This window comes from Opisthorchis viverrini, assembly GCF_000715545.1.
Source record: "Opisthorchis viverrini unplaced genomic scaffold opera_v5_328, whole genome shotgun sequence".
Lineage (NCBI taxonomy): Eukaryota > Metazoa > Platyhelminthes > Trematoda > Opisthorchiida > Opisthorchiidae > Opisthorchis > Opisthorchis viverrini.
In genome coordinates this window covers 493,207-505,182 of record NW_008751981.1, presented here as the reverse complement: position 1 = coordinate 505,182, position 11,976 = coordinate 493,207, and the positions used below count along the sequence as shown (strand labels likewise).

Genomic DNA, 11,976 nt, shown 5'->3' with positions numbered 1-11,976 from the left:
ACAGCGCCCAAGTGTTTCGTAATCTCTTTCAAGACCCATTGCCGGGCCAAGGGTTAGCCAATTCTCTGCTTCCGCCACTCCAAATCGGACATGGCCTAAACAACGCACATGCTGGTGCTGGACACATCCATCAATGGAAGTTCCAATGGAAGTAGCCTGATACACGGCTCCCTGTAGATTTAGGGATGCACCATTCTGACGCCACAGATGTCTCAGATAAGCAACCTCGACCGGGACCTTGTGGATTCATGCATTGACCTCATCTGTCACACTAAACTCAGAGCTAATACGGATACCAAGATACGTGAAACACTCCACAGCTTCAATTACATCTTCCTGGATTTTAAGTGGCGCATTCAGTAACTGCACGTCCACGAGCATGACCTTATACTTTGCGGGTGCAAAGTGCATACGAGATAAAAAATAACTTTTCCTTTTAGAAGACGAGAACGATATCCATTGCAAATTCCAGATCAACGAGTTTTACGTCAGAGTCAATTTGAATACCGGGGTTTTGAAGGCCTTCTAATGTTAGTCCCGCGATTTCATCAATCACGAAGTTAAGTTGGAATGGAAAGAGTAGGTATTCCTTTCGGACACCGGCTTCTAAACTGAAGCTTTCGTAGGTCTTCCCGTATGCTCACACACGTCCGGAAGTCAGGGACTACGAAGGATTTTTGTGTTCTCGAACCTCATGTGCATTCTTCGATGAGAGAGCGTGTCAAGGATAACAGAGCGGTCAACCGATTCATGTGCGACTTGCAAATTCGAAAACACCAGCATTATGGGTCGTCTGTACGTACGGCGTTGTTTTAGCATCTGACCAAATGTGAAGATTTCGTCATCGCAAACCCCACCAGGCGGGAATCCAACTTGCTGCTCTCGAGTCAGTGTGTCACGAGCACCATAGGGCGGTGAAGCACAACTGACGCCATGACAACCGGAGTTAAGTGGTTCCCCCGTGGTAACCATACCCATTACAGTCCCCATTTTTGTAAATGGGCAAAATCACCGATTCTCCAAATCTGGCTGGAACAGTTATCTTGACCAGAATACATGGAAACAGGTTGTACAGGATCCCACGTTCATCGTTTAGAGTTCTACGTCAAGTATGGGCTCCAAACATATGCCAAACGTTGGCGCCGATACCGGTCGTTGGAAATATTTGACCCAACCGTCAAGGCGTTATTCTTTATGCAAGATGACCACTTCTTTCCGAACCTTGATGGCTTAACTCACAGGTGTTTTCCGGAAACCAGTTTTACGGATTGAATGAAATAATCTTTGGGCTTTCCGAGCTTTATGAGCCTCTTCTACCACCTTGGCTTTCGGCGTCCACCAGATTTCACTGCTTGCGTGCGTCTGGTGGTATCGTACCTTAGGCGAAATTCCGATCAATATGCAAAGAGGTGGCAATCTCGTCTCAGAATTAGCTCGCACCTGATGGAGGCGCATTTATGAGAGACTCTAGATGACGGTTCTGATAAATCCGAATAAAACCTGGATCTGCCATTCTCTCAGATTCCAAACCATTTGTCCGCAACTTATGCGGCCCTTGAAAGCAAAGCAAAAAGTGAATCCAGACGAGCGAATCCAGAAATGTGTTTCAAGACAACCAGTAGTCAATTATTAATCCGTGCAATCGTTAACTCATGGCAACGTAATCGATTTTAGTCCTTGGCCGAGGAGGATACCACGTGACCAGCCGACTTCGGCTATATCGGATGATGTACTGCATAAAACCAACCTGCGGTCCGCACGCAGCTAATACAGTCGTGGTCCAAACGTTCTGAGTACAGTCCATGTCTACTAACTAATTAGATCTCAAATGCGCTAAGCCTCCACACAGAGACAATACTCAGCGGGCATCCAATCAACTAACAATTATTCTACCTCAATGGCAACTCTGCACATCATGCCGCAGCAGACTCAGGATCGCCAGATATACGCAGCCAGAAGCGAGCAGATACTGATGGGGCGGTTAGTTAGATCACTGCGCTTGCACTTTGTATTCTCGTTTCTAAGACACAGCACACATCAATGCCAAGCGAGTCCAGTGCGAGTGCAAGAGCAGCTTGTTACCCTGCTTGCTTCAGAGTGCGGACATTGAACGCGGCCAGATAGACTGGGAATCGGGGCTCGAAGGCTTGTTTTCAGGTACCTGAGGATGTCGGCGCCATGTGACGGACAGATTTTGCACGCGAAGCGGATGCGTGACGAACGGGACGAGCAGAGCTGCAGGACCGAACGAATCATTAGTCCTTAGTCCTGGGTTACCAGTGGAGAGTTATCGATGGGGTGGTGGGTGGAGGAAGAAAAGTATGTGAAAGAGAAAGATTGGGCTAACTTGAGCAGGGTTATTAATGGAGTGGGGAAGGGCCTCAGTGGTAGCCTGTTTTGATCACCCGCCCTGCCGTATGCCACAATTAAGGCGACCCTCAACTGTAGCCTGTTTTCGCTAACCCGCCCTGATGTATGTAGCAAGTAAGGCGACCCGGGTGAGGGCACCACGAGATGGCCGGTGTGACATGAGTTCATTTGTATCTGTGCAGTTCATAATCGTACGTGGCCTTGGACACCGTCATGGTGGCTTCATCTAGATACCAGGACAAATATGGTCCTCAAGCAAAGCCTTTGCTCGCTTGTACCAAAGATAAACTTAGACCATGAAAATGGTCCTTTCTGGCCCAGATTAATGTAACGGATTCGTTAGCTTCATCCGATTGCGTCCTTCCAGAATACTTTGCTAATAATGAACGGGATTTTCTTTTCAAATACTCATTTCCTGAGGCTTCCGATTCTCACGGCATACTGGTATGGAAGAAGTACTGGACGATGTTGACGATGACAACATGATGCCAGTCTCCAAGGAGCAACATGAATCCCTCTCAACGTGGTACCGAAATGCACACCATCTGTTGCGCATCAGAAGTGTATACTATATACACTGAGTGTCCGCATTGATATCTTAGACTCAACCTTGAAAATAAAGTGTTGTAGCCAAGTAGAGAACATTGCTAACAGCCTCTGTGTGAATGTTGACTAATCGTTTTCAACCAAATTTCCAAACTAGGGGATAAAGCCACCTGGCTACCTGGTTCCCAGCCGACTGAAAAACCGACTCGCTAAAAAGCGTACGCTAAAATTGTCCATGGAATCACTTCACCTTTCAAAACAAAGTCCATAAGACAACGGGCATACTTCCTGTGCACTTCCGGATGCTTGAAACCAGACGTTCTCCAACGCAAATTAGGCTACAACCCGCTAGAATCAACACGAGATAAATGGATAAACCCACAGTGAAACCTCCACGTCACCGTATCGAATTGCACCAGAGAATCACTGTCGGAATAAATGCAACAATGTCATCAGTTCCACGGCCAGGAAGAAAAAATTCCAAATTTCGAAATCAAATTTTGGAAGTTGCCAAGCAGTGAAACGGATGGAAAAGCAATACGAACCATAGTGTGCTGACCGAGAAATTTCCTAGTGACCTATTGTTGAAGGAGACCGTTCTTATTACAAAGTAGGGATTACTTTGTAAGTCCGGGGACAGAAGTGACCTCCGTCAAACCTGTCAAGAAATTTCACCAACAGTTCCAGTTAACTGACATGCCACCGAATCGCAACTGGCGGCAGAGCAAAATAGACAATCGGGGTGAAGCCCCACCGTTTTGCATGACGCCATTTAAAGAACGAACAAATCGCAATTTACCTGGAAAGTACAAAGTCACCAAATAGCACTCAAATAGCAATCGTATAAAACACAAGTGGTATATTATAAAATGAGAGACGTATATTCCTAGTTTTTTTTGGAAAGTTTCAAAACTAAAGCAGAGAATCAACATCGCTGTGGATAATCGGGACAAAATCTCATCAATAGTTCACAGTACTCAAGCAAAAACGCGCAAGACCTTCTTTGATAAACTGAAAAATATAAAAATGAAGGAAATGTAGAATGTTTTTGCTTTGTGTGAACGCATTATCCACATCTGCAAGTGTCAATTTGTCATGACCTGGACCACTGACCAGCTGTTCACTTCAAAATGAAGCCCTGGTGAAGAGAGTTATCTTCAGATTGCTCAACCTGTGAACATCAAGACGAGTTGCCGACAAAACCTTATTAGACTTGAGGGATCCTTTCCCCGAATTAATACGCAAAAAACTGCCCCATATAAGCTCAAGTTAGAGGTCAATATTTTCGGTGTCCATAAAACAAACAGGCTTACAAGTGAATGTTCTTTTCTTGTAGCCCACTTCTCAAGGGCGAAGGATGACACATTATGCTTTAGGTACCCTCGTCACTGCACTGCAACTACGAAGAAGGTCTACAGGTAAGCCGCAATCGAAGTCTTGAACTATCAGCCCGACCGTCAGTACTACGATGTGGAGAGCTGTGTCGAGTTGATCTGCCGTCAAACTGAAACACGCTACAACACAATGGAATCCAAGATAAACTGAGCATCCATATATCTTGATTACTTGGTCGGCAATGAAATCCATCGGATACGAGGAGAGCGCTCAACAATGAATTCGTCAATCCACCGTTCCATCAATCACGTACAACAGAACGTTGAACACATTTTTGAACAAAGACAGAGGTTCCGCGGACGAGTTGCGAACTGGGATAAAAAGGTAGTTCTTCCAGCAAACATGGGTCGTCATGGACAAAACCGAATACGTCATTGAAGCATGGACGCTACTCAACGAGACAACTCGGTATTCTCGTCTAAAGCTGAATGAAGCTAGGACGCTTGCAAACAAAAACTACGAGAATCTAAGGAAATTCTGAGATATCTACAGGGTTAAAAATGGATATTGATGAACAAGAGCTCGAGACCTCTACTATGAAAACACACCCCGACATGAGAGGACACGATGGAAGGTGTGGAAAAAATTATGAATGTGACAGATATTGTGGTTACTGACCTATTTGTTCTTGATTTCATATTGACTTCTGGCGCATGAACAATCGAACGAAATTGCATTAATGCACTCCAGAATACTTCCACTACTCTTATGTGAGGTTTCCGATGGAGATGTTCTGCATTCAAACATCTCCACCAATCAGATTAGTGTATTTTTTATGGAGGCAACCACGTCAGTAGTAGTCAGTGGAAAACTTTGGTTAATAGTCTGCCTCGTGAATGTTCTTTTTTGAATAGGTCATTGAGCCGTGGATGAAATTGCATATATTAGACGACACTTCAAAATGCTTGAACAAGCTGATCTTCGGAGTTATTTTCCGGGTGATTTTCAATCTTGAAGTTTCCACTAGCCTTGCAGCCGTTTACAACAATATAAGAATAAAGCTCAGGGAAAATGAACCTACGAAGTGAGCCTATCTATGGTTATAGGCCAGGCGACCTATCCCGAAGGAAGTGACACGCCTAAAGGTCTGCAGGACGAACTGCCAGAGTCGAAAGAATACGACGTTGATGGTTATGCCAACGGTCTGAATCGCGATACCCTTCCGTACTACGCTTCAGTAGATGTGTATCAAAGAGCAGTTGAACGGATATACACAGAATGTGATCAGATATCCTAGTGAGGATAGCCTTGAGTCACGCAAAAAGCCAACGAGCGGCAGCTGCTCACAACGAACGAATCAATACTGTTTGTGAGGTGGATCTGAATCCTGCATATGGTTTGCCTGTCTGAGTATTAAAAAAGCTGGCAGTTACTATCATGACCGAATAGTCACACCCTCAGAGTGTACCCTCAGGATGCTTGAAATACGTTTGCGTCTATCCAGGTTGGCGTACTGGTAAAAGGAAGGATGTCTTCGCTGCAAAACACAATGATTTGCAGACGATTTTTTTTCAACGAGAGGCTCAACTAAAACCCAGCTGAATCTATTGTTTATGGTGTTTCCAAGCCATTTAAGCGGTGCTTCGATACTTGAATCTACTACATGCTGAAAATAATCGAGAATCCCCTTACGAATGTTTCCTCAGCGGCGGAATACATCTCACAGAACTTGATGCAGTTTTGAACCCATGACCTCCAGGCTACAAGTTTCAAAACTTAGCGGTTCAGCCACGGTAAGCGATCAGTGAAATGACCATGGCGCATGTGGACAAGCTTTCGTATTCCGTCCCCACAAAATGCGAAAGAGATAAGTTGCACAAATAACATGAGAAGGGCAGTCGGTGCCAAATAGTGCACCGGGTTATGATCCGCTTCTTTAAAAGAGTCATATTTCAACAGTTTGATAGGAGCGACCTAATCAGGGTAAGTATATCCAAGCTTTCAAGATGGAAGCATGGTCAAATTATACACTATTTGGTTTGCCAGTAGAAGCGTCCGTAGCTGAGTAGATTTGCGGAATTTCGATTGTCTTCGGAGCAAGTGGCAAACGCGCCAAGTTACAATAAATGAGAGCGGGAAGACAGCTACCATAGAACATGCCCCAATCGACATTTTGGATCCATCCACGGCTATTACGACATAAAACAGTTTTGTAAACTAACGTTCGCCGATGATTCGGGGAGGTGGGGTAGGTAGCTGCGTATTGGAGGCGGGAGCTGATAAGTTAGTGCGTAATTACAGCACTGTCAGTGGACCGATAAGTGGGGGGAGTGGGAAGCATTAAAGGCAATAGCTTGGATGCATCAGCGTCCTTGAGGGCGCGACTGGGCTATGTCTGGCAATGTCTCCAAACATTGATATGGCCTGTTTCGGGTTCCCCATCCAAGAAGACGGCAATGACCAGTGCAGCTAAGTTCACTGCCAAGTCATTGTTTGACCGCCTCCGGCTCTATTCCACCCTCAACGTGGTTTTGAGAAAAGAGGCGTTCGAGGAAGTCGATCGACGGGGTCTTTCAACTGAATTAAAAATTCTGCTACATTATAGTGGGTTTCCACATTTAAAATGGATGTGATTCGGTTCAAAATATTGCATGAAAAATTCTGACTTACTTTACAACACTCGCGTTTCGAAGAACTCCCTTTTCCGCCAAGATAAGTCGCGCCGCTAACTCGAATTTTGGCGTCATTTTACGTAGCACGTGATGCGTCCGCCTAGTCATGTGACATGCATCTTGGACTCGGTGGATGATGGGTTATTCACAAACATGAAAAAAGAGGGAATCTCCAACACACAGACATTCTGGTGAGCTGCATGAAGTACTACGCTTAGTTAGTTCCCTAAAGATTCGCAAAGTCAAGGATTCACCTTCACAAGGATTTCAATACCTAGTTGTGAAACAGACGTGACCTAATTAAGTAAAAACATTCAGAATGCATGAGTGAATATCAGATTTGGTATGAATCACAGCGCGTGTTCTCATTTAACCGGCTTATTTTATGATCTTAGGATTCCCAAAATTCCATTCCCTAGAAAGCAGTAAAATTTAATGACCATGTCTGACATCCACTAGCTTCGTGCAAGTCAACCGTTTTGAATCCGACAAAAACCTGTATTCGATTGCTTTCAGGAACCTGCGTCTGGATTCACGTACTTTAACTAGGTTCGTACTGTAATTGACTGCAATCGAGCAGTTTGGGAATCTTCGCCTTCCTTTAAAGGGACACACAACGGAAAATATCAGAGTGGAGTAATGGAAACCGTCATTGTTGTCTGCCAAAACTGCGCAGGACACTCTACGGGCAACCTGAAATCTTAGCTCACTCACTGCGTAAATCTGAGACCGGAGTAATATTCACCACTGAAATTTCGTTACTCTCAGCGGTCGAAGTTCCGTTTTCAGGCGAAAACAGAATGCTGATTGGTGCATCTGGTGGTTTTGGGGGAGGTGCATCGTTCAGTTTCGCATCACTTTGAACAGTCACCCCCCTGTCCTGGCGCAATTAATCATGTGGATCCACACCAAAGGGGGGAAGCACTGGACTCGAATTTCGCTCTTGTAAGAGCTCATCAGCAGTGCATTTCCAATGGCCGTGCCGGGTTTTGAACTCTGGACACTTGCCATGCGAGGCGAACGTGTTACCACTACTCCACCCGCGCATGTCGCTCGTATTTGAATTCTCACGGGCGAACGTGTTCGCACCTGAGCGATGTGATTGCTGTGCCCGACTCATCGAACGACGACCCAGTGACTGTCCTGGTTGTGACGACCGACTGATCCGGCCGTCAGGACGTCCCAGTCAGGTTGCGCCACAGACGCTTGAAACCGGCTAAACAACTTTTGTTGATGCATTTGGGGGTTTTGCGGGAGGTGTATTGTTCAGTTTCGCTCAGTTTCACATCACTCTCGTATGGGTGTGGATTCACATGAGCAATTGCGTCAGGACAGGAGAGCGATTGTTCAAATCGAAAGTGATGTGAAACTGAACAAATTGATAGTTATATTCAAAAATAGCAAAGTACGTGAAATAAGTTATTTATATAGCTGACTTTAAAAAATCACTTGGCCTCTCAGTCAGTCACTTGACACGTGTCGGTCTGACTGACATAAATCGCTCCGCTCCACACAGTTTAACTGATGTTTGCAAACTTATCTGGTGAAGCGTCACTTGGACGCGCGTACTGAGGTGAACTGCCGAAACCAGCACGCTTCTAATGCGGGAGCAAAATATATCAACAAATCTGTAGGCATAAAGCGTACGCATTAGGCTTTGTTCATCATCATGGTGTGAATACCTGTCCGCTAATGGTTTGCTTTCAATTTCTTGTCTAAAAGTTTCAAACCCAACCACAACCCATTGCTTATTTGTCTTCCAGTTTAGTCTCAAAATAGGTGCATTAAACAAGGGACGGCTAACCGTCTTTTACTCTGTCAAATGTACGCATAACCTCTGCGAATCGGTCAGACTAATTCGTCCTGATAGCTTGGGAGTTCCAAGTATTTTGACTAGAAACAATGATTCGAGCGACCTTTCGGTGCTCATATACACCGTTGTGTAGAAGCCGCCGTTACATTCGACGACGGGAAGGACTCGAAAATGTGTCCCATAGGTCACCTGAATGTTAATGTCGTTGGTCAATTTTTTGTACGAATGCACCATCTGATATTGGTCTTATAGTTGAATTAAGTCCGGCTATCTTACTGTAGAAAACTTCGACGTATTCAGGAGGGCCCACTTGAGTGACGCGCAAAATCACAAGGCCGAGTGAATTAGACCCTTAATAAGTAGCTCGTGGTCGAACGGGGAAGTAGAGGAGTGAATCAGCTGTAACGTGCTTCCTTGGCAAGTCAAAATCTTGACAGGTACTTCCTCTGTTTGCTCATTTCCCTCCGGCCGGACTATTTAGTTATGTGATGGACGTTCATGGATTATTCAGTTTGAACGTCAGACCACAAGAACGAACAGCATGTTCGAATGTCTACACGACCAGCAAAAGATTCTAAAAGGCAGCACATATCACCAATGGACAGACTTAACTGATGGGTTCAAAGCAGTTGCTGAAAACTCTTCGACAGCCGACGACGAGTTTTGCCCTTCCACTTCGGGCTCATCAGGTAGGCGCACTCCTCGAGTTTCCGTCAACCTTATGTACCAATTGAACCCAAATTAGACTGCTTTCGAGAAAACACCACTCATTTGATAATCACTTTGGCTTCCACGAGAGACTCAACTGAATCTCTCGTTTACGGTGTTCTACAACTGAATGTGCCGCATACAGGCCGCCTCATGTTTCAGTTGGCACGATGTTTGAGATATCGCAGTATATTTTCGTGAAGAAAACTGCTCAGAAGGTTTGGAACGAGTAATATATGAGGTGTCCTGCTGGATACTCGGACTTGACTGGCAGGCAGGTAAACTGCGTATTCGATTGATATTGATGAATTCACTACAGACACTACATCTCAGCTGTGGAATTTCACCGCGTCAGTGGTTCAACAAGAAGATAACCAGACTGATCAGCTGACGATGTCTGCTTATAGTTCAGTAAATTGGCGTGAAAAAACGCACCCATTTTCGCGTCGTATCGCATCAATGAGCTTGCCTATCCGGGTAACTTTAGTGACATATTCTGATGTGACAAATCTCTTTCACTAATTCCCATAGAACCGGACGGAATTTCCTACTTTTGACCAAATTACTCATTTTTCCCCCAACGATTGATTGCTATAAAGATGCGATGTGTCTCTCATTGAATTCCAAAGCCTCCAAGAGTTCACCAGTGGTCGTGTGGATTCAACGACCCAAGCGGATCGCTTCAAGTAGCTCTTAATCTTTAAACTGGTACAACCAAGTGGCCAATAAATCAAACCGTTGTTCTTTCACCACTCTCTCGATTACTTTTTGACACGTGTCGTAAGATCTCCCGGATCGGAAATTTCAGTCCCCGCCGTCAATTTTTGGGTAAAAGAAGGGAAAAATAAACACCAAAACTCCGCGTCTTCTAACGACACGCGGTTGCATTCTGAAATACTCCGTAAACGATTGGATAACCGCCGGGATTATGCGTATGAAGGGATTTGAAGATAATGCTGAATGAGAGCGAGGAACAATTGGTGACGTCTTGTTCTATTTTGATCGGTCTGTTTCATCTGTTCGTGGAACAATAAGGCTGATCTGATAAAAATGGTTCATCTTACCACCGAAAACGCAAACGTGCGTGTAGATTTGCCTTCGTCCATTCACACGATTCATCGAAATGGGAATATCCCAACATTACACTGCTGTTTTTTTAGTTGTCAGTGGAACAGAGAAAATAGGGAGTGCACTCGGAGGTAACGAAATGAAAAGAGGCCTGAATTTATCAAGAAAGTTTCCAAAACAATAAATGGGATTCAAACGAGACCAATTTCACTTTAGAACGCCCAATGTTATCATCCTGTGGATCGGGAGAGTTTGATAAGTAGACAAGTTTTGAATCGTCCGTAGATGCAGTTTTCTTTATCAAAATGCCTTGAGGAAACGTACATTTTTATCAGCAATCGTAATACATTACAGGAAAATTCAGAATGCCTGAACTTACGGATTTTGCGTCAGTGGTGGCAAAAACGATTGTTTTACCACAACTTACTGATGAACCCTCTGACTGCGTACCATCACATTGCGGGTTTACTAAATACCTCCGAATGAGGACACTAGGAAGCAAGCTGTAGGATCTATCCCGGTCTCAATGGGACTCAGAGGATGACTAAAATACTACTGGATGCCCATGTTGGATGATACATGATTTGAGGACAATGCATGGACAACTAGAACATAAGGTTGACGGAAACCCGGGGACTGCGCCAACCTGATGAGCCCGAAATGGAAGGGCGAAACCGGTCGTGGGCTGTCGATAGATTTTCAGCAACCTTATGAGTAGTGCATTACAAAAAAACTGACTTGACCTGTTTTGTCATGGGCTCCGCGTCCAATGAGAATCACGAGACCGTCATCGGAAGGAACGACTGCAACCCACGCTACTGAGCCATCATTCCGCTCGCCGTTGTTCGACACTGCACTGTGCGGGTCAGTGGCAGACCTATGAAATTGTTGATGCTACGAACGGGAACAATTGATGTTTGCTGGAGACCTTTGCTTACCCTTGTGCAGATTGTGCCGTAGCATTTTGAACTCAATTCTCCCTTTTTATACTCGGGATTGTCGAACCCACGCGTCACTCAAAGTTCCGTATCGGGGACCTCAACATCTAGTCTAACGGCGGTTTTCCTCACCATTGCAATGTTGACCACACTGTCTTGACTCATTCGAACGATGTTCTCTCGCAGAGAAGCCAGAATGTCAAGATTATAAACACTTGAACCTTTCTAGAAAATTCCGGCGAATTTTGGTTTATATCGATAATGAAGTAGTTGTGGAAGGCTTCTCGAATTTTTTAAGCTTAGTATAGCTTTACTTCAAAAATGAAATCACGAACGAATACCCGAAATCGTCGCGTCATGTGTGAAAAATATTTTTTAAGGCAACTGAAAAGCAGTCGCAACAGGGAGCGACGTACGCATAAAATCAGTTTACTTCCTTTAATCGGGCTTTCCACCTATCACTTTCTTTAAATTTGTTTATTTTTGACGTTGGTATTGAGTCAAAGAATATATTGTTTGTTTGCTT

The 11,976-nt window shown here is 44.6% G+C and overlaps 2 protein-coding genes across 2 annotated transcripts in view; both read left to right on the top strand.

Annotated features, from left to right (window-relative positions):
* Window positions 1-5,347: 5,347 nt before the first annotated feature.
* T265_10002 (hypothetical protein) lies at window positions 5,348-5,548 on the top strand (the record flags this gene model as incomplete). Its single annotated transcript, XM_009176239.1, has 1 exon — window positions 5,348-5,548. The coding sequence occupies one exon, from the start codon at window positions 5,348-5,350 to the stop codon at window positions 5,546-5,548; it is 201 nt and encodes a 66-aa protein (XP_009174503.1).
* A 1,159-nt stretch (window positions 5,549-6,707) lies between these two features.
* Window positions 6,708-11,976, top strand: part of T265_10001 (hypothetical protein) — a gene marked incomplete at both ends in the record, with an annotated part of 37,921 nt that continues 32,652 nt past the window's right edge. The window contains one exon of the mRNA XM_009176238.1: window positions 6,708-6,855. Coding sequence (XP_009174502.1) covers window positions 6,708-6,855 — 148 coding nt within the window. The remainder of the gene's footprint in view (window positions 6,856-11,976) is intronic.